Raw genomic sequence first — 22,839 nt, 5'->3', positions numbered from 1 at the left:
CCATATATTTGGGTAACTGCCCCTGCACATGGAGGTTTCTTCTTGCTACTAGAGCTATAATATTAGACCTCTACAAAGCCCAAAGATCAATCTTATCTCAATATTCTGTTTTCCATTATGGCAGCAGGTGCTTCTGAAAGAGTGCACCATTATGACATGGAGGTTGTTGCGTCCCTCACCCCTAGCTGGTTATTTAATTCCAGAAAGTATTATTCACAGATAGACTGCCTGGGGGGCTGGCCGTTCTGCTGAATTCTCATTGCAAAAAGATTATGATAGATCTAGGAAAGGGGCTGTGGTGAGACTGCTGCCGTTTTTGCACAACGTGCTAGCACAATTTGCTAGTGTACAGCTTAGCATGTTATGTGAACCCAGTTAGTTTGGCTTGTAAACCATGGTTTATGGCTGAGAGTGCTGGGTGAATCCAAGCAATTATGGCTTATGCTGTCTGCCGGAGGGGGGTCAGAAAAGTCAAAATGGTGGTGATTTAAGCCCCACCCCTTTTTGATGTTGCTGGGCGTCGGGGAGTCAGGTGGCATACTGTACAAATTTAATTAATTATAATGATGATGATGATGATGGTTGATTGCACAGTCAGCCAGATTTTTAGACTGGATTTGGCATTTTTATCCACCTATCAAGTTCTTATTATTATTATTGATATGCGTTATGGCTGGGACTACACCTCCCAGCATCCTTCACCATTCGCCATACTGGCATAGCAGGTAGGTTTCAGTTCATTAAGATTTGCAAGGCCACAGAACCCAACAACTATGGATTTCAAACCAGTTTGTGACTTAGCATGATACATAAAGTCAGAGATGGTGGCTTATCCTCAAACCATCGTTCAATAAAGCAAGGCCTGTGTGCTACATTAACTCATTCCCACTTGCCCTACTTTGTGCTGCAGTCACTTGGGGATCACCAGAAACTTGCGCGCTGGAGCTGGAGGTCCATCTTGTCACTGAAAGAAGAGACAGCAGCGAGTGGGGGGCCTCCTCTGTGCACCCCTATTTGGCCACATTGGCTCCCAAGCGTAAGCTGCAATCCTGCATTTTCCCATCCAGCAGCCTTGCCTAGAACATGCGGGGGCCCTTTTTCTTAATAATGAGGCTGGGAAATCCCAAATTATCCTGGATTTTCCCACCCAGCACCCTTAGGTAGAACATACAATGCCCTTTTCCCTAATGATGAGGCTGAGAAATCCAAAACTGGGACCTGGGTTTTGGGACTGAAGTTTTGGGCTTCCGTCCCATTTTGCTGCTGTCCAGGAATCCAGCCAAAGGATGTGCAGGTTCTCCTTCAACATCCCTTTTCTCTTCGCCCTCCCCACACGCTGGTCCCAAGCGCTCCCTTCTGCCGGTCTGTGCAGGCTGCTCTAATGCAGTTACTGCTCCTCAGTCATTTCTGTACAACTTTCTGCTCATTCTTTCATTCCCAGGCAGCAATGCTCCCTCTCCCCCTTCCCGGCTTCTCTCTCTCCCCTCCCGTTCTTGGAGTTTGCTGACTAAGACTCTGAAAAGAAGCTGTCAGCATCATGCTGATAAATTAGAAAGAAAGAAAAGAAGAAAGAAAGAAAGAAAGAAAAGAGAAAAAGGAAGACTGCAAAAAACCCCAAACAAACTAAGACCAGCAGATTTTTCTTCCAGTTCTCTCTCCCCCACTTCTGCCCTGTTTTCTTCGGCATTGCTCTTCTGCAGCCATCTCAACTTCAGTCACCGGCTGAGATTTTTGGCCTGGGACGTCCCCTGGCCCCCCCTCAAGGAAAAACGGTGAGTCCCTTTGGTGCAAGGCAGAGTTACAGTTTTTGGTTTCACCTTGATAATGCAGTGTTGGCTGGTCTGGAGTTGATGTAATAAGTCGGATGCCTGAAGAGCATCCTTTGGCATCTTATGTGGGTACCCCTTTTCCTGCTGGGCTAAGCAGAATGAGAGCAAAGCAGCCCTCATCTCTGCAACTCTCGATTTCAATGGGTTTACCCCAAAGAGGTATTTTCTGCTTGGGAAATGTTCTACCAAGGATTTGATGTGATTTTGAATTCTCTGCGTTAAACGTTAAGGGGATTGGGGTGGGGGTGGGGGCGTGGGACAGTGAATCAGATTTCAATGTTCTCCTGAGTTCCCAATTCTGCAGCAGCCCTGAGGTTAGATTTTAAATCTTTGAAAATGAAAAAAGGGCCAAAGGTAGAAAATTTATCTTTGGGTTGTTTGGGGGGTGGGGTGGGGGGTGAGAGATCCATAATCTCCAGAGAGCTGGAGAAGTTTGCAAATCTCTTCTCTGTGAAAGGAAGTGCTTGGATTTTTAACTCCTTGTGGTCTGACTTGTAAAGAGGAAGCTTATTCATCTAGCCCCATATTGCCTACTCTGGTTGGCAGCAGCTCTCTGCAATGCCAAGCAGAGAAAGCTCTTTTCCATCCTCTGTTTCCTTTGGGGGAAGGGAGGTTGGACCTTGGTGCTATGTTTCTGCCCCTAAAATTAAAACAAGACCCTAGTTCTCATGATTCTGAATAAAAGGCTGCTTTAAATCCTTCATTTCTCTAGCTAGCCTAGCACTACGTATTCTGACTTATAATGGTTTTCTAGAGTTGGGAGGTGGTGGTGGTGGGGGCTTCCCCATCACTTGCGATCTGATTCTCTTTTTTAACTGAAATGGCCAAGATTGAACCTAAAACATAATGCATGTGCAATGCCACTGAACCATAGTGCTCCCTGTAAAAGACAAAGGAAGCAAATCTTCATGGTTCTCAACTATTTAGGCATCCAACCGGTGTTGTCTCCTCTTTCTCATCCCTTCCAAACCGAACCATGTTAAGAGACAAAGTTGGAGCTTGACCTTGAGAACCTCAGCATGGCTCTACATGCAAGCAGACATGCATTTACGATGTATATAATCTGCAAAGTTATAGTGTGGCCACCTCACTCGTCTCTTGCAAAGAAAGGTTGAACTTGATTGAACTTCTTCTAATGAATGGAGGTGCCGGGGGGCGGGGTTGGGGAGAGCCCCTCAAGATTAAAATAGGTTTCTAGTTCTTATGATTTGAATCAAGGATTGTTTTGATAGGAATTTAGGAATCTGCCCTATCTGCCATTCCACCTCAGAGCCCTGGTGGGCAACCATGTTTCTCCCAAGGGCTACACTTGTGAGGACCTCATGGTCAGCAGGGCCACCTTATTTCAGAATCAAATCATGGATTCATCCACCTCAGTGTTGTCTGTACTAGTGTTTCTGAACCTCGGCAACTTTAAGACGTGTGGACTTCAACTCCCAGAGTTCCCCAGCTAGCATGGCTGGCTGGGGAACTCTGGGAGTTGAAGTCCACACGTCTTAAAGTTGCCGAGGTCGAGAAACACTGGGCTATACAAACCAACAATTTTTCCAGATTTTTCATACTGTACAAGAATCTTTCTCACCCCTACCTCCAGAGGAGACTGAAAACTTTTGTATCCAAAACAAGAGTTTTGTTGCAGAGCTCTGACTTCAGAATCTAAGACCCAAACTGCAGATCCTGCGGGGCTGCTGCTGAATGCTCAGATACAGCAGCAGTCCAGACCTGTATTATTTCTCTTTTTAAAAATGAAAATAAAGATGCAGCAGGAGCATCCATCATCCATGTAACAGCATCCACCTAAATCAGAAATGAAACCTGGGGCATCATGGTGGCATTCGGTCTCAGAAAAACCCAGGGATTTCCCAAGGTAGTTTTCAAATAGTGGTTTTCATGGGACAGAAGAAGGAAACGATGACATGTATGACTGGAGTGAAATTCTACATTCATGATATTTAATTTTAATGAAGTTTATAAGGACAGAAAGTCACATTGGATGTTATTTTTGACCCAGTCGTTCTACTTTATTAGCATGGTTTCTGGCAGACCACAGATCTCTTCCCTCAAGAGGTTTACAGGATACTTTCTAGCAGTGGTTAATAGAAAGGAAGTAAAGCAGATCAGGGTGATCTACTAAGGTGGTGGTGAAAAATGTCAACTTCGTAGCCACAACAAGGGAATCTAAGCCCCACCCCTTTTTTGACCCATGTTGATGAATGTCAAAAAGGGATGGATTTTGACTGTACGGTTGTGGTCTTTATCGTGACCTTTTTGACCATGCCCCATCCCTCAACCCCGTGGATGAGGAGATGGTTGATGAATGCAGGCTGCAAACTGTGAATTGGCTCCACTTTGGCTGGACATGAATCCAAGAGATTTGTGCAGAAAGCTTGAATCGTGGGTAAAGCTGCACTGGGGTGGCATTAATTTCATTGTACAAGTTGTACAATGACAATAAAGATTTCTATTCTATTCTATTCTATTCTATTCTATTCTATTCTATTCTATTCTATTCTATTCTATTCTATTCTATTCTATTCTATTAGAAGCTTGCAAAAAAGCTTGAAAGTGGGCTATGAGAAGAGATTTAGAAAGTAGAACAGATCATGTAGGTATCCTGGTAAAGGGCAGCAAAGAAGGGAAGATCTGCTTGTCCCACCTCTTTTCCTGGCTCTTCCTGGCTCCAGTTACCCAACGGGTCCTCTAAGGGAATGCTGGCTTGATGATGTGCAGCTCCCCCTCAATAACCCACGAGAAGCAGCTATGGATGAGATGAACATGCAGAGCACCAGGGTCCTTGAGATTTTCCTTTGTTTCTTGCCCTTTTGTATGGAGTAGAGAGAGAGGGAATTTTAGTTACTGTAAACCAGCCAGAGTTGACTGGATGCAGGCAGCATCTAAGTTGAAGAAATGAATAAATAAATATTCAGCTCTCCCAAATGGAGAAAACTACCACTAGGATATAGCTGTAGACTCCAAGTAGCATTACACTGTGTGTTTTGCTGCCATTTTGTTTTTTATCTTGTTTTATTTTTTAATTCAAATTGGTTGTTTTAATGGCTTTTATATATTTTGATGATGATTACCTACACTGCCCAGAGTCACTATGTGAGATGGGCAGCTATACACATGCGATTAAATAAATAAGCAAATAAATAAATAAATTGCAAGATGCTTAAACAGGGAGACTCGCTGCTGAGCACCAAGCTGGACTGCTTTAAAGGAGAACTGGCCAACCGTTTAGGGAGCTATCACTATCAGCCATGATGACTGCATTACCTCCAGTGCCAGGACACCCAAAGGACATTCTGGCCACTGGCCTTTCTTCTTGCAACCTTCATCATGCAGGGAGCCCATCCTGCTCTCCCTCCAGATGACCAGAAAGAGTCAGGCATTCAACCCCTGTCTAAGATCCTCCTGTTGTGGGTGGAAGAAGCATTCTGTGTGCACGTGTAAGCACTTCTGAGAGCAGGAATTCGATCTGAGCAAGGGTTAGCGAAGCAGGTTTTATTTTTATAGCTACAGCAGAAAGGAGAATTGTTTTACAGGAAATACATCGAAGGGATAGGCAAAACCTAGCACCTGGTTAACTACATCCTGCCGGGAGAGTCCAAGACCATGTGTTCCATGCATTTGTGTCTGGGAAGACGGGCAGAAAGAAGGAAGATTAGCAATCTCTTAGACCAGTGTTTCTCAACCTTGGCAACTTTAAGATGTGTGGACTTCAACTCCCAAAATTCCCCAGCCAGCATGCTGAGAGTTGAAGTCCACACATCTTAAAGCATGCCGGCTGGGGAATTCTGGGAGTTGAAGTCCATACATCTTAAAGTTGCCAAGGTTGAAAAACACTGATATAAATTTATCTCCACCATCTATTCCTTTCTGGGGAAGGCCACATTATTCAGTACAAAAAAGGAGTAAGAAACAGGAAGCCCAAGAAATTACAAGGCATAGATAAGAAAAGGAAATAGTTAAACCTTGTTTACACTACTCTAACATCATTTAATATTTCTCTATATAAATTTCTTTGCATGCAAACCACCTTTGCATCCACCACATCCATACCCCACTTCATACATTTGCCTTCTTTAAACTTTTCACCTCTTTCTTTTCCATAATTTCATCCACTCTCCCTTTTTCAGACATCCTCTCCCTCTTGGCCCTTTCATTCATCCTTAATATACTGGTTTTGCAGTATTTCCAGCTCTGTCTTCTATATAACAAAAGGAGTACAGCCACTTTCATTTTTTTTCCACAAGAAACACCCATACACTATCTTGTGGAAGAATATGAACATTTTAGCTATCTGTGGGTAACTGATTAAGAAACACCCACAATTCTTTTCTGGTTTAATAGATTCCAAACATACCTGGGAGATGACCTAAACAACCTTGGTGATGATCCAAATGTTACTGGGATAATCCTGTGGATTTTCGCCCCATATAGGGTAATAGGAGCGAATGTTCCAACTCAGTGTTTCTCAACCTTGACTACTTTAAGATGTGTGGACTTCAACTCCCAGAATTCCCCAGCCAGCATGATTTTGGAACCCAGAACCCAGATTTTGGGCTTGGGCTTGGGAGGTAGCTCAGGATCCAGTTAGCAGGCTTGGAGCCCTCTGTCCTGACTGGCAAAGGCTCTCCAGGGATCTTAGCTTGCTGTCCCAGATCTTTTTGAGGGGAATTGGGGGAGAAAGAGCTTGGATTTTTTATGTGTGCACTTCTGCCATTAACAGAAGCAAGGGAAGGGTGAAGGACACAAAACAAGGCAAGGTGAGCAGGACAAGAGTTGATTGTTTAGGCCAGTGTTTTTCAACCTTGGGAACTTTAAGATGTGTGGACTTCAGCTTCCAGAATTCCCCAACCAGTCATTGGTGAATGCTGGCATGTCACCCAAAACATCATGGCGTGTCACCTTTGACATGACACATGTCATAGGCTCGCCATTACTGGTCTATGGTGCTCTATTTACACTCCTTTTGTCTCTCTGCTAGATGCTTCCAGGACGATATTTGCTCTCCTGTCTTTTCCATCTCCTCGTGCTTTCCTGCCAGCCTGCACTGGCCCAGAAAGAACGGAAGAAAGTGGTGCATGTCTCTGGTGCGTGAGAGGTCTCTTTGGGCATCTCTAGGGGCCTGATCTGGGTGGGAGTCTGATCATCTTCACTGTTCACCATTGTTTATATCTGTCCAATCCCAAACAGCAGCTCAAAAACAAGAACGGTAGATCCCCAGGTTCGTTCTTCAGATTTATTGCAAAAGAAAAGGGTTTGGGATGCAGTGTTTCCCAGTCTTGGTGACTTCTTGAGTATGGACTTCAACTCCCAGAATTCCCCAGCCAGCACAGCCACTGCTGAGGATTCTGGGGGTTGGAGTCCAAACATGTACCAGCTGCCCAGTTTAAGAAACATTGGAAACCAGAGAGGTCTACTTTAACCCTGAATTTTCAGTGAAGGTGTTACAGTAATAAGCATTACACCCAAGTGAAGGTTGAACTGAAAATAGGGTGATGGTTATTTCCTTTTTAAATTAAAAAGCAAGCAAACAAACAAACGTTGTAGGAACATTATAGGAAAAAAGCATTCTAGTAGCCTACAGCTCACACATCACCACTGAGATCTCCCAGGCTGTTTGATCTTGGACTTTGGGCCTGGGAGGTAGCTCAGGATCCAGTTAGCAGGCTTGGAGCCCTCTGTCCTGATTGGTAAAGGCTCTCCAGGGATCTTAGCTTGCTGCCTCAGATCCTTTTGAGGGGAATTGGGGGAGGAAGAACTTGGGTTTGTTATGTGCGCTCTTCTGCCATTAACAGAAGCAAGGGAAGGGGGAAGGACATAAAACAGGGCAAGGTGAACAGGACAAGAGTTGATTGTTTAGACCAGTGTTTCTCAACCTTGGGAACTTTAAGATGTGTGGACTTCAACTCCCAGAATTCCCCAGCCAGCCATGCTGGCTGGGGAATTCTGGGAGTTGAAGTCCACACATCTTAAAGTTCCCAAGGTTGAGAAACACTGGTTTAGACTCTGGGCCAAACAATCAACTGATTAGCTTGGAAGAACTGAAATCTAATATTCATACCTGACCCACCCAAAAAGGCATCGCTGTCGCAACCCACAAACACATCTGTACCACTTGACCACTCAAGTCAGAGTGGTCTTTCCCTGTTCTAGATTTGAAATGAAGCTCAAGATCTCTGTTTCTGTTTGCAGAGGATGACAGTGGTGCTGTTGTGGTTCAGACAGCACCTGGGAAGGTGGTCACCCACCGTGGGGGCACCATCATCTTGCCTTGTCGCTTCCACTACGATGTGTCGGCCCATGACCCCGATGAGATCCGCTTGAAGTGGACCAAGATGGTAGAGCCCATGTCATTTGGGGATGTCTTTGTGGCAATGGGGAAGGAGCGCAGAGCCTTTGGGAACTACCGGGGCCGAACCACCCTGCAGGAGGATGGACCCAGTGACGCCTCACTCATCATCCGGAATGTCACTCTTCAGGATTACGGGCGCTATGAGTGTGAGGTGACCAACGAACTGGAAGATGATGCTGGAATGGTGAAGCTCGACCTGGAAGGTTGGTGGAGGTGGACTGGGTGGTGGGCATCAGGCAGGTCCTCTCAAAAAGAAAGGATCTGGGGAATGCAGAGTAGATCTTTTGACAGAGAATTCAGACTGCTTCCTTGTCATCGGACGAGTTTCATCAGTGTCTGAAATTGATTACTTCCATATCAGTTTTCTTCTGAGAAAAACACTAGATTAAAAATGGTAGGCTTTTTAATTTTTCCGTAGTGAATGTCAACGCACAAGTGTGATAGATTACGCTTTTTTTCCCTTATGAAAATGAATGGAGAACTACTTCCCCTAAGATCACAACATTCCTTTATTTGTGACTGAATTTTATTTACTCTTTACCTGATTAAACATCTTTTTAATTGACTGAGCCAGCCTTTCCCAACCAGATGCTGTCCAGCTGTGTTGGGACTATAACCTCTAGAGCTCCCATATCTGGGTTGCAAAAGTCTGCATCACCACTAGATGTCAGCAGGTGGATATAGAAAACCTTTTAGCTGTCAGATCCAGTAGCTGTCAAATCTGGATTTTTTGCAACCCAGATGTAGTAGCTCTAGCCATTTCCTTTTGGCCATGCTATCTGGGAATAACCAATAACCAACAACCAACTGAGGATGTTGGGCTAATTTATCAGTGTGCAGTATTCCTTTGGTTATTTTTCCCTGGAAATATTATAGGGTCTTCAGCTCACCAGGAACCAGATAATTGAAGTCATAAATTAATGTCCATCTGAGATGTGAGATGGGGCTTAAATCAATATGGCAGAGCAGTGTTTCTCAACCTTAGCAACTTGAAGACGTGTGGACTTCAACACCCAGAATTCCCCAGCCAGGAATTCTGGGAGTTGAAGTCCACACATCTTCAAGTTGCCAAGGTTGGGAAACACTATGGCAGAGATACATGAAAATACGAATGAACAAGAGAGTGGGAGAAAAGACAGGGATAAAACTTGGATTTGCACAATGGAATCAATTTGTAATAAAATCAGGATATTAAAAAGAAAGGAATTCTTCACTGAGAAGCAGCTTATAATGGAGGCAGAGATATCTGGTAGAAGCCCCGTGTCAAGGGGACATGGGCGGGCAAGCGATATCACAGTGTTTGACACTCATTACATCATTTGCATCATGATGTAATGAGTGATGCACTCATTACATCATTTGCAACATGATGACATCATGATGCACCATCCTGGCTTCTGATGGACGGCTTTACCTGTTTCTTAGAGATATTTGCTTTTATGTGTTTATTTATTCGTCTTTCAAATTTGGTCACCGCCCCTCTCACGAGGAAGTGACTCTGGGCGGTTTACAGTAAAAACAAAAAATAAATATTAATTAAAATACAATTAAAATACAACAAAAGCATATTCCTACATAAATAATAATATCTTCCAAGGTGCTGCTGGTAGAAAGGATATTAACGTACAGGAGCATCTTCAAGGTGCTAGCCACCCTCAGGATTGGTTGCCCCTTTTCCCGCCCCATGGAAGTTGGCAGAGCCAGGTCTTAACCACTTTCAGGAAGGTCAAGAGATTAGGGGCCTGCCTCACCTCTGGGGGGAAGGTATTCCATAGGGCAGGGGCCACGGCAGAGAAGGCTCTCCTTCTGGACCCCACCAGTCGACATTTTTTCATCAACGGGGTCCACGGCATACCCTCTCTGCTTGACCAGGTGGCATGGATCGATATAATGGGGGTGAGTCAGTCCCTCAGGTAACCCAGTCCCATGCCATGTAGGGCTTTAAAGGTGATAACTGTGATGGAATGGTTTGATGAAGGTCGCGCTTGGGGAGATAAGCATTTCCTTAGCCCCCAGCAGGAGCGTGGGAAGGTTAAGAAGATGAGACTGGCACCACCCTAAGGAATTCATGGTGTTTTGGCTGGCTGGCTTGGGAAGTGTAGATTCAGTCTGGAGAGATTTCTGTCTGAGAGGTTGAAGTTAATAAATGCAACACAACTGTAACTGTACTGTCTTGTGGAGTTCTTTGGGCTGAACCTGACAATAACTAACACCTTGAATTGGACCCAGAAGCAAACTGGCACCCAATGCAGCTCCCACAGTAAAGGTGTAACATGTGCCATCTTTGGGGTACCTAAAATTGCCCATGTGGCTGCATTTTGAATCAGTTGTAGCTTCCGGATACTCTTCAAGGGTAGCCCCATGTAGAGCGCATTGCAGTAGTCTATACGCTTTTAACATATGTTTGCTCTTCCTTACTAGAACCCTGACACTCCTTGGCTTGGTTTGCCAAGGATGGATGCAAATGGGATTGGGGAAATTGTGGGTCGTAAGCTGTGTGAACCAGTCCACTGTGTGAAACATGTTATGGGTTCACAATGATTGTTTCCTTGTTAACCCAGTTATAGGTTTCAGCAGGTTTGGTGAAACCAGCACGGGTAGCACCAGGGGTAGAGATGGAGCAGTGTTCTTCAAATGTGGGCAGTTCTTACTATTAGATGCTGCAAGGGTGCAAAGTGTGAGTTTCCAGTGTGAATCCAGGCTTTGGGGAGATCAGAAAATATCAGCATACAACCTCCATGTAAAGAAAGTCAATCTTTAGTAATCAGTTACTAAGGATAGAGGAATTGTCTCATCATTATTTATTTAGATAAGATTTGCTATTTCACCTTTCACAACAAAGATCAGTTTAGGAAAACTGCAATAAGAATATTTAAACCAACTATTGACAAGCCTTAAAATGTAAAAGAGCAGCAACCAGCAATGTCTAAGTCGATCAGCGAAGCAAAATTTACAGCAGATAGCATTGGCCTTCTTAGAAAAGGGCCCGCTCATTATTTCACGTAATAATAGATTGGGCATCATAATTTAAGTGACCTTTAAAACTCATCTAAAACCAAATGGAAGAGATGCCCGTAGCAAATAAACAGCACTGAGAAATGAGAATCGACCGCAGCGTTCTCCCTTTGTGCCTGAGATACCTACATGCAGGAGAGTCCGCAGGGTGTGGTTAAAAAAGTCAACATGGCGGCCTTGATGGTGCACCCATGGGATGCCCATGAAAAATGGGCAGAGCTTTGATTACACTGTTTGCCTTGTTCGACCATTCCCTGTGGACGCTCCTGCTTGAGACCCGTGGGCCACGGTGGGGGCTGTAGTTCTCCAACGAGCAATTCCTAGTCCGTGGACATGTGACAATTAGTGTAGCAAAGTATCTTCTCTCTTTGTACCATGAGCATATATGAGCATAGATATGATTTTTATTGGAACTTTTAAAAAAGAAGATAAAAACGAATACAAACTCATATAAAGTAAGGAAGAAAAAAGCAAAAGAAAGAAATCAAAGATAAAGCTAAAAGTGCAAGAAAGGGGGGGGGGAAGGAAAAGAAAAATAGAAAAGAAGAAAAAAAGACACAAAGGAGTAGCTTCCAGTCTTCTTTACCGCAGTAAATTATAAATTTACCTCTTACTCTATGGTTACAACATAATCCTCTTCTTTCTATAATCTACCCTATCTAATCATCAAAGCCATGAATCACAAGTTCATTTTTTTTTCATTTTTATGCAAAAAAGTCCGAAAGAGGTTTCCAGTCACCAATAAATAAATGTAGAGAGTGTCTTTTCTCTAATCAAAGAAGTTAATTTATCCATCTCAGCAAGATCTATCAATTTCACCAACCATTCCTCCATAGTGGATGGATGGTGTTGAATCTTTCTACCTCTGTGCATATAATATTTTCTCCCAATTTTCCTGTTTCCTGCTCCTCTTGTCTGGGTTCCCCTATGGATCAGCCTGCTGCTATCTGTCTATGCCAGTGTTTCTCAGCCTTGGCAACTTTAAGATGCATGGGCTTCAACTCCCAGAATTCCCCTGCTGGCTGGGGAATTCTGGGAGTTGAAGCCCATGCATCTTAAAGTTGCCAAGGCTGAGAAACACTAGTCTATGCTAAAGCCCCCCAGAGACACCAAAGCGTATGGGGAGGAGGAAAGGGAAATGGAAAATAAAAGCTGCATATCCTCAATGAGGCTATCAGATATCGTGTGCTTGCCTAGCAGGGATGTTACACACAGCCAGTTCCCCCAGATTTTTCTCATATTTTATGGCAATTAACAATCAAGATGAGGCTATGCTAAGGGCTATCAGATTGGGCTGCAACCAGCCAGATGTCCAGTTGTTGTTCAGTCGTTAAGCTGTGTCCGACTCTTCGAGACCCCATGAACCATATCGCGCCAGGCCTTCCTGTCCTTCACTGCCTCCCTGAGTTTGCTCAGTTTCATGCTCATTGCTTCAGTGATGCTATCTAACCATCTCATCCTCTGCCATCCCCTTCTCCTTTTGCCTTCAATCTTTCCCAGCATCAGGGTCTTTGCCAAAGAGTCCTCTGTTCGCATTAGGTGGCCAAAGTATCTGAGCTTGAGCTTCAGTATCAATCCTTCCAATGAGCAGACAGGGTTGATTTCCTTTAGGATTGACCGGTTTGACCTCCTAGCAGTCCAGTAGATGGGAGCAAATTCTTCTTTTTAATCCTCTTTTTTGCGCTCTAGTGGTCACCAAGAGTTTTGCAACCCAGATCATGCAACTAATAAAGGGTGATGTCTTCATCACCAGAACGCCAGGTTGGTGTTGTGGTGAAGGCACCAGGCTAGAAACTGGGTGACTCTGAGTTCTAGCCCTGCCTTGGGCATGAAGCCAGCGGGGTGACTTTGGGCCAGTCCCTCTCTCTCCACCCTAGGAAGAAGCAGGCAAGGGCAACCATTTCGGAAAACTGCAAGAAAACTGCAGGGACTTGTCCAGGCAGTTGCCAGGAGTCAACACTGACTCAAAGGCACCATAAATAAATAAATAAATAAATAAATAAGTAAGTAAGTAAGTAAGTTAGTTAGTTAGTTAGTTAGTTAGTTAGTTAGTTAGTTAGTCAGTCTTCACAGCAGCCTGTGGTCAAGCAAGACCTGTAATTTGATGCTTCTCATTACAGATATTGTAGGAAGAAAGCCATGTTAGTTTATGGCAGTAAAACATTAGGAGAAGTCTGGAAGCACCTTTGCTGACTAATTTATTAAGCTTTCATGACTTGCAAAAACTCGGGAGTTTTGCAAGACCTCTGAAATGCTGGAGACAGAGCCAGGGCTTGTAGACTCCCTCCACCCTTCAACACTCTCTGTGACTTTGGTTGCTGCATTCAATCAATATCTCATTCAGCTGAAAATATATGTTCAGCTGGAGTCTGATGAGATTGAGTGAGGGTAGGATGATGGGGAAGACACGGAAACTGCTTGATGCAATCCAATAAAATTCCTTTGGAAATGCTAGCTTTGGTGAAAAAATTGGTTCAGTTGAGGAAAGCACGTAGGGGGTCATCCGCCAAGGAGGGTGCTCATTTAGCATTGCAGTCTCAAATTAATCCCCCCCAACTCTTGCCTTCTGCCAGGGGTGCAAGTGTTTCTGAGGTCTTGCTCCCCAGAGCCTAACTGGATTGTTCAATCCATTCAGACCAGGCCTCCAGCGGAGGGTGTCCGTTGCTCCTCTGCCTCAACTGTGGGCCTGTCCTAACCTCCCACACAGCGTTGCCTCTCTGCTTCGCTGGGTGGACTTATACGCCTAGGATGCCTGTATTGCAAAGAGGGACTGTGCGCAGGCAGGTACATGGGAAGGAAGGAAGGAAGGGAGGGAGGGAGGGAGGGAGGGAAGGGAAGGGAAGGGAAGGAAAGGAAAGGAAAGGAAAGGAAAGGAAAGGAAAGGAAAGGAAAGGAAAGGAAAGGAAAGGGAAGGAAAGGGAAGGAAAGGGAAGGAAAGGAAAGGGAAGGGATGAAAAAGGAAAGGAAAGGAAAGGAAAGGAAAGGAAAGGAAAGGAAAGGAAAGGAAAGGAAAGGAAAGGAAAGGAAAGGAAAGGAAAGGAAAGGAAAGGAAAGGAAAGGAAAGGGGATATCTGTTATGTGGAACAAGAGCTAGCTTGAAAATCAGCCAGAGTTCTTGTTAGCACTTCCTCATCCGAGTGGAGTTATCCTACAGGTTGCCACAGGCTTTGGTCCTGAGCCAACTGTGATTCAACTTTTTCATTCATGACTCAGATGAGGGAATGCTTACCAAATTTGCAGGTGACTGACTCGGTTGGAATAGCTACTGACTCCAGAAGAGAGAAATCACATTCAAAAAGTCTTGGAGGGTTTAAGAAGTGGGCTGAAGAGAATGACATGTTATAGAGACCAGCAGCCTCCACAGGAACTTGCGGCTTTCATCAGAGCGACGAAGGCAGCTTCGTGAGGTCACATCACACCTCTGCCCCTTTGGGGACATGTGCAACGTCGCCACGCCTGTAGAAAAGGGGCAGGACTTGCACAGTGAGCCCTTGATGGCCATGGCATTAATCTGCCTCCCTTCCTTGCCTCCCCCCCTTGCAAATTCCACTGACAGAGATAAATGTAGCGTTCCTCACTTAGGAAAAAGCAATCAAACGCGCAGGTATAGAGTGGGTGATCCTTCGCTTGGCAGCAGCAATGGTTAAAGCTGCCGCCACCAGCTGAATATGAATTAGCAGGATGACCTGGCCCTCGAAAACCAGATGCGGCTTGAGGCTGCGTGGGCAGAAGCGTGGATTCCAATCCTAATAAGCAGCCCTTCCATTTTGTTCTGCTTTGGTTCAGCCCCCACCCTCAGTTCTGGGCACCACCCTTTTAAGAAAGATTCAGAGAAACTGGGGAAACTGGAACAGCTCCAGAGAGGGGCAGGGAGGCAGGGCAGGGGCTTGAAACCCCATCTTACAAAGAGAGAAGAAGGGGACGGGGTATGGTTCGCCTTGAGAAGGGAGCATCGCAAGGGCAGGGCAGACAGCAGATCTCCAGCCTCTGAAGGGGTGCCCCCTAGAAGAAGGTGAAGATCTGTTTCATCTCATCCAGAAGGAGGACCCAGAACCATGACCAGCTTTCAGAAGAATGTTAGGAAAAAACGTCCTGGTAGCAAGAGCAGTTTGATGGTGGAATTAAAGGTGCAGAGAGCTGGTGGGGTCTCTTTCATTGAGTATGTTCAACAGAAGGTGGGCAGCCATTTCTCAGCAATGCTTTACCCTGAATTCCTCCACTAAGCAGGCATCTCAGCCCTTCAAGGTAGGCCAGGTCTGGAAACAGACACCACAAGGATTACAGGAATGTTACTGTTTTCTTGCTGGGTATGATAACACAATTTTGAAAGCCTGACAGAGTTTCTCTCTGTCCCCTTTTATACCAAGGAGAATCAAACCAGAGTTATTTTGAGTTTCTCTCTCATGCTCTCCCCTTTCCCAGGACCGACATCATTTTTATCTTTTTGAATGGCTCCTGGCCTTCTTCAAAGTTATCTCCATATTCCTGTGGAATCCTTCCTTCCTTCCTTCCTTCCTTCCTTCCTTCCTTCCTTCCTTCCTTCCTTCCTTCCTTCCTTCCTTCCTTCCTTCCTTCCTCTCTCATTTTCTCTCTCTCTCTTTCTTTCTTTCTTTCTTTCTTTCTTTCTTTCTTTCTTTCTTTCTTTCTTTCTTTCTTTCTTTCTTTCTTTCTTTCTTTCTTTCTTCTCCCCCTGCCTCCCTCCCTCCTTTTCTTTTCTTTTCTTTTCTTTTCTTTTCTTTTCTTTTCTTTTCTTTTCTTTTCTTTTCTTTTCTATAAGATTTGTATAGCTGCCCATCTTAAAACCTAACTCTGGGCAGCTTACAACTCAAGAGTAAAAAAAAAAATGCAACAATAAAAGCAAAAAAGACAGTAAAACCAAAAACTGAAACCCCTAGCCCCAAAATCACACTTCACTCGTGCAACCCACCACATTCCCACCCTGCTCTTGGCTCCTCTTATCCTAGCGCCTGGGAGATCTTTGCCATTTTTTATTTTTGTAAGTTATTGTAATTTTTAAAATGTTTTTTGCTCATGAGTTGCCCAGAGTCACAGAGTCAGGCAGCATATACATTTTAATAGTGATGATGATGATGATGATGATGATGATGATGATGATGATGATGACGATGGTTGCATCTGAGGGCCAATGGCCCCTTGAAGTCTAGGATTGTCTGATCCTATTCATGGCCTTTTTGCAAACTCTCCAGTGCGGTTAAGATGGTGCAATCCTCAATTTCCATTTGGGCATCCTTCTGCAAGGCGTTACTTTTGTCCTCTTGCCCGAGTGGAAATCCCACCCATTGGGAAGGCATCAAGTGGGGTAAGTCTGGTTCAGGTCGGCCTTTGACCTGCACTCCGAAGATTCCTCTCCCTCTCTTTAGGGGTGATCTTCCCCTACCATCCTCGCTTGGGGCGCTACACTCTGAATTTCCACGAAGCGCAGAAGGCTTGCCTGGAGCAGGATGGGATCCTGGCTTCCTACGACCAGCTGCACGAAGCCTGGCTGGAAGGGCTGGACTGGTGCAATGCTGGGTGGCTGGAAGACGGCTCTGTCCAATACCCCATCTCCAAGGCCAGGGATGAATGTGGACGCAAAGACACCCCAGTCGGAGTGAGGAATTATGGCTACCGGCACAAAGACCGGGAACGTTACGACGCCTTCTGTTTTACTTCCAATCTGAACGGTAAGGACTGCTTTGGTGCTCTTTGTATGCGTGCTGTAAAAATGCCTTTTCTTTCTTGCATCCTCCGCCAGTGGAAAGCCATTTCGGTTGATTGAATCGTGCATTAGCAGATGGGCCATTCAGAACGAGTCTTCCAAAGCATCTTCTTGCTTTTGTTTTCCAAGGAAGCCAAGAAGAACCCCAAAATGCGGAGGAATAATTTGCCCACCCAACATAGGTTGGGCTTCGAAGCTTCTGCCTATGGCTCAGCCCTTTGGCGTGACTCACATAGCCAGAGAGACATTAAGGGGAAAAGTTCCAAAAAAATAAATTATGCAAGGGAAGATCACATGCCCGTGCCCCCCTTGCATAATTGATACAGGTCACGAAACCCCTCTTTGGTTGCCAAACGAATGATGGAGAGAGGCCTCTGGCTTCGGCCATAGAGCAAAACCGCTTCGCCACATGGATAAATGCTTTCACCGATCCAGTTGGGACGTTTATTGCTCCCTGCCCTGATCCATGAACTCCACCGTGGGAATCTTAAGTCATTTGCGGGCAGCTGTTCTCGCCAGTGGAACCATAAGGCCTGTCCAATTTGTAGAGCTAGCAGTATTTTAACAGCCGTTAATCAAGCTGTCTGAGCAGTAAAAACTGTAATTAGAGAAAAAGAGGGCGAGGGAATGAGAAAGGGGAAATGAGTTCTTGATCTTAGCCAGGGAAAAGCAGTGAGCCGCAGCTTGTTTGCACCAGTTTGTAAGAAAACTGGATGTGTTCCCTGTATGTCTATAATCAATAATATACTGGGCTATTTCCAATGGTGGTTTGGTGCTAGGAGAAGGTATTTCTGTTCTTCTAAGGCAGTGTTTTCCAACCTTGGGAACTTTAAGTTGTCTGGACTTCAACTCCCAGAATTCCCCAGCCAGCCATGCTGGCTGGGGAATTCTGGGAGTTGAAGTCCAGACAGCTTAAAGTTCCCAAGGTTGAGGAACAGTGCTCTAAGGCAGAACATCTTCTTGAAGCCATGTTCTCCTACTAACATAGGGCTACTGAAGGCTGGGAGATCCTCTGAAAAAATGGGAAGTGGCCATTTACTTATTTATTTCATTAAATTTATTAAAGCCAGCCACTCCAGCAGACTCTCAAAGGGATTAGGGATTGAAGTAGGTAGAACAAGGGCCCTGCTCAGATTGTTGCTGTTTTCAGTTCCACAACAGTCATTCCCTTCTGGTGTATCCTGGCAAAATGCTGCAATGAAGCACTTTTTTTCCTGTGACTGCACATGTTATGTCATGCCTCTTTCAGGTTTCTTGTTTTACCAATATTCAGGCACGCACACGCTCTTCCGTCAAACCCAGCACAAGCCAGCTCAAGAAAAACACATCAAGTGTGCTATTTATACTATTGTACTGTACTATTTTTCCTGATGAACATGCGCATTTCTGAGCATCTCTGCTTCTCTTTCTTTGGCCTGTACTAGATCCCCGATTTGCACACACGCACTAAAATACTCAGTGCATAAAAAGAGATCGCAGGGTATCCGTGCGTACTGTTACGTCAAGATTTTGGTGTAGCGTTTTGCTGATATCCAAATACGTATGGGCACCTCAGTAAAACAGCACAGAAAGAAACTCAGTGTAAACTGTAGACACTGTATGCGTGTGTGTGTGTGTGTTTAACAACTGGTAATGTTGGATCCTCACCCCAAGCCCTGCTGTAACACTGGGAAGGTTGGAAAGAAACAGAAGAAGAAGACGACCCACGGTAAAGTGGATAGACTCAGTTACATCCACTGAGTTACAGTTAGGCGATGGGGGCACTGTTGGAACAGCTGAAAGAGCTGGTTAGGGAGAGATCATCAAGCAGAAAATCTATCTATTGCGGTTGCTAAGAATCAGGATTGACTCGATGGACATAATCAATCAATGTTGGACCACAGTTTTTTGCAGTTCTTGTTGGTTTATATTTCCCAGAGCTTTTAATGTGGGGTCCCCTTTTAATCCAGGTAACACAGCATGGGGAAAGTTAATTTACTGGGGGTGAATGCAGAAAATGAAACAGACCTGAGCCCCTTCCCACAAATCACAGCAGTGCATTTAAGAGAGCGCCTGGGCCATTTTGGCAGTCTATGAGCTCACTCCTTTGGGCTTCAGGTCCCACGAGGGAAGCAAAAAAGGTGGTAATTGAGCCTGGAGTTGGCAAGATGATGGAAGAGTCTGATGGGATTTGTCTCGAGGAGCGTAAATTACTTTTTCTTAGGTGGATCTGAGCAGGGAGCATCACAGGCTTCATTTGTGTAATCAGGGGCATGCTAAATAGCGGCAGATCAGCACTGTAATGGACTGCCTTCATCGCCTCATCCATCTTTGCACTGGGAGGCATTTAATTTCCTGTTGTTCGCTTTGATTATGTGAGGGAAACAGTATGTGTGTCTGTGTGGGTGGGACAGGATGAGATGCATCTCAGGAATAAGATTCTGTTGAAGAACAGAAGAAGTTGGAATACGGGACGTGGCGGCCTGGGAAAACTGAGCAACTAGAACTTGGGGAGGCTCATCCATCTTTGGCAGACTGAGGGGTGCTTCCCCATTGTCCATTCGTGTTTTTTGTTCCAGTTTTGGCCTCTGTACAATTAAAGTGGGGGGGGGGAGAGTTGCCATCAAGCGGAGGAAAAACTTGCAAGAAACCACCCCAGGAAGATTAGCAGGGCAGGACAATAAGGACCGCGGTGTCCTTATATTTCAGGAGCAAGCGATTCAGAGGGTCACAAAAGCAACCCGCCATTCCGTAACTTCCCAGCTCTTTCCAACAGATCCTGGGACTTTCCAAGAAACAGATGCAGCTCTTTAAGGGTGCGGAGTTCCAATCCGCACCTTTCCAACCACTCCTGATCCACCTCGCGGCCCCCCAAACGATATCCTTGGGAGGTGCTGCTGGTTCATAGGGCATCTTGCCCATTTGGATCATGCCAACGAGGTTCAAGAGCTGAGGCGCTCCCCTGTGTTGGATGCGTGCCCAGGCTAGGTTCGCTTTCTGCCTGCTGGGTTGCTTTTGCCCAGCATTGATGGTGTGCCAAATGTCAACCTTTCCCAAGCAAATACGACAGATTTTTTTTTTAAAAAAAATTAGAACGGCTGCCTATGTCTTTGTTTCTTGTTGTTTTATGAAGACCTTCAGGCGCTAACTTCTTTGTCCCTCAATTCCTTCACACCTTGGACCAGTGTTTCTCAACCTTGGCAACTTGAAGATGGGTGGACTTCAACTTCCAGAATTCCAGAACGTCCATGGCTGGCTGGGGAATTCTGGGAGTTGAAGTCCACCCATCTTCAAGTTGCCAAGGTTGAGAAACACTGCCTTGGACTGTTCTGTGTTTCTGGATGTCTTCAGCTGACTGACCTCCAGATACCTACATTGATGGCCTTGATGATGAACACTGGGGCATGGCAAGGACCCAATAATGTCATCAGAGAGGGTGGGATTGAAATTTTCCACCCTTTATGGGTCAATGTTGAGGTTGGGTATGTTAAAGACATTGAAGCCAGCAAGCTTCAATGGTCCTACTTGGGGGAGAGACTTTGGGGCCCAATGAAAAGGGCCACCTATGTGCTGCAGATCGTAGGCTTGATGCACAAGGACGGGAAAACCCCAAACCAGTCGCCCCTTTCTGATTCTCTCCCCTGCCTCTCCTCTTGATCCTTTCCAGGCAAAGTCTTTTTCCTCAAAACCTACCGCAAACTGAGCTTCCCTGAAGCCGTCCAAGCCTGCAAGAGGAACGGAGCCATGGTGGCCAAGGTTGGCCAGCTCTATGCTGCCTGGAAGATCCAGCTCCTGGACAAATGTGAGGCCGGCTGGGTTGGGGATGGAAGTATTCGCTACCCCATTGTCAACCCCCGGGCTCGCTGTGGGGGCCGGGAACCTGGTGTTCGCAACCTGGGCTTCCCCGACAAAAAATACAAACTCTTTGGGGTCTATTGCTACAAAGAGGCTGGCAGCGAGAGATCCCAGAAAAAAGAGAAGGATGCTCCAGGGAAGTGGAACCCTTTCCATGTGTAAATGGGAACGGGGGAGCCAAGGGTCCAAGCCCCTCCATTTTCCTTGCTGTTCAAGCCTCGGAGGACTGATGCGATTTGTCTCCATCTCCTCTTTGGGGGAATCGTCGTTTGTATCAAAAGAAGAAAAGAGGCTGGTTGCACAGTCCCAAATGGAAAGAGAAGGACTCCCCCCGCCCCCCCGATTCAGCTGAATTGCCCAGAATTTCTGGAACCCCTGGAACGTCTGGGATGGATTGCATCATGCCGGCCGGAGCTGCCGCCGCTGACCCTTGCCTGCCTCTCTGAATCTTCTTCAGCTTCGTGGGAAGATGAAAGGGCTTGCTTTGGCCTTTGCAACTGCTGCTACGTTACTGATGCTGCTGACAGAGCTTGGGGATTTCCATGGGTTGGGTAGAGGAGAAAGGAGATGCTGGGTGGGTTGGAGCGGATCGGATTGGGGAAGGGGCGGTGGATTTTGCAACTAGTCTGCCATACGCTTAGCTACATATCTGGAGGAAGCCCGATAACACTCCGTTTTTTGCATGATTTGGAGGGCCATAGTCCAAGTGTCCCAAAAGTGAGTTGAAAATCCAGAAAAGGGAGAACGCTTCTCCTCCCCAGCAACCCTGGCTGTTCTCATCCAAAAGGCATTTCTGCAGTGGAGGACCCAGATCCTCTCCTCCAACTTTGCTCTCCTGCGGTGGTGGTTGTGCTTTCTCGAGTCGCAACCAGCTCCTGGGGAAAGCCCTCCAGGCTGCCCTGTTTCTAGCCACAAGGCTGAAATCTTGCAGGTAAGTCGGCTTTGCAGTCTAGCAAACTGAAGGCCAGCTCTCCCATCAGTGCATGGTTACGGAGCCAGACTGCAAAGACTCGATTCTCCCCGTCAGTATGTTTGCTTTGCCTGCATTACCTCTGTAAGCCATCATGTACTCAGACGATGCTCTATTCATATTAATAAAATCTGTGCGTAATGTGTTGGGATGGGGACAGATTTGGGACCTCAATGGCCATCCTCACCCAGGGTTTGCGAACAGCAGCTAAAAGATGAGCAAAACCAAAAGGACTCGGTTGAAAGAGAGCAATCCAACCATGGTTTAGAGCAGAGGGACAAAATTGGCAGGGCTACAAAACTGGCCTGAGCCTGGCTACCAATATGGGCTGTGGAGATCCAGATCTGTGATGGAATGGTATGGCGAAGGCCGCGCTCGGGGAGATAAGCATTTCCTTAGCCCCCAGAATGAGCGTGGGAAGGTGAAGAGGATGAGACTGGCACCACCCGAAGGAATTCGCAGTGTTTGCTTGCTGGCTTGGGAAGTTTAGATTCAGTCTGGCGAGACTGATGTCAGGTTCAGCCCAAAGAACTCCACGAGACAGAACAGTTACAGTTCTATTGCATTTAGTAGCTTCCACCTACAAGACAGAATCTCGCCAGACTGAATCTAAACTTCCCAAGCCAGCAAGCAAACACTGCGAATTCCTTCGGGTGGTGCCAGTCTCATCCTCTTCACCTTCCCACGCTCATTCTGGGGGCCAAGGAAATGCTTATCTCCCCGAGCGCGGCCTTCGCCATACCATTCCATCACAAGATCAGTGTTTCTCGACCTTGGCAGCTTTAAAATGTGGAGTCCTTGGTACTCTCTGAGTGTGGTGGTTTGCTTGCAGACGTTTCATCACCCAACTAAGTAACAGCATCAGTGCGAGGGAGGGTGGGGTTTGCTCCTTGTTTCTATGCAGTGGATGAACGAAGACATGACAAAAACTCCTTCCCTCCTTGCCTTCAGGAAACACGCACAGAAATGATCTCTCTTTGAGGGATATTTATTTACTTATTATTAGATTTATATCCCATCTTTATTTTATACAACTTAAGGCTGTCTAGCTAATGCTCCCACCTCCTATTTTCTCTACAACAGCCCTGTAGGGTGGGCTGGGCAGGGCTGA

The 22,839-nt window shown here is 45.8% G+C and overlaps 1 protein-coding gene across 1 annotated transcript; it reads left to right on the top strand.

The window, feature by feature from the left end:
• The first annotated feature begins 6,760 nt into the window (after positions 1-6,760).
• HAPLN4 (hyaluronan and proteoglycan link protein 4) lies at positions 6,761-20,920 on the top strand. The gene is made up of 4 exons (XM_015888651.2): positions 6,761-6,925; positions 8,031-8,393; positions 16,587-16,889; positions 20,571-20,920. The coding sequence occupies exons 1-4, from the start codon at positions 6,820-6,822 to the stop codon at positions 20,918-20,920; spliced, it is 1,122 nt and encodes a 373-aa protein (XP_015744137.1). The 5' UTR covers positions 6,761-6,819.
• Positions 20,921-22,839: the final 1,919 nt, after the last annotated feature.

This window comes from Python bivittatus, unplaced genomic scaffold (assembly GCF_059951505.1).
Source record: "Python bivittatus isolate LINGU-HERP-01145 unplaced genomic scaffold, Pbiv_v1 ctg000580_np1212, whole genome shotgun sequence".
NCBI lineage: Eukaryota > Metazoa > Chordata > Lepidosauria > Squamata > Pythonidae > Python > Python bivittatus.
Note: the sequence above shows the minus strand (reverse complement) of the source record. Positions and strands in the feature narration are given on the sequence as shown.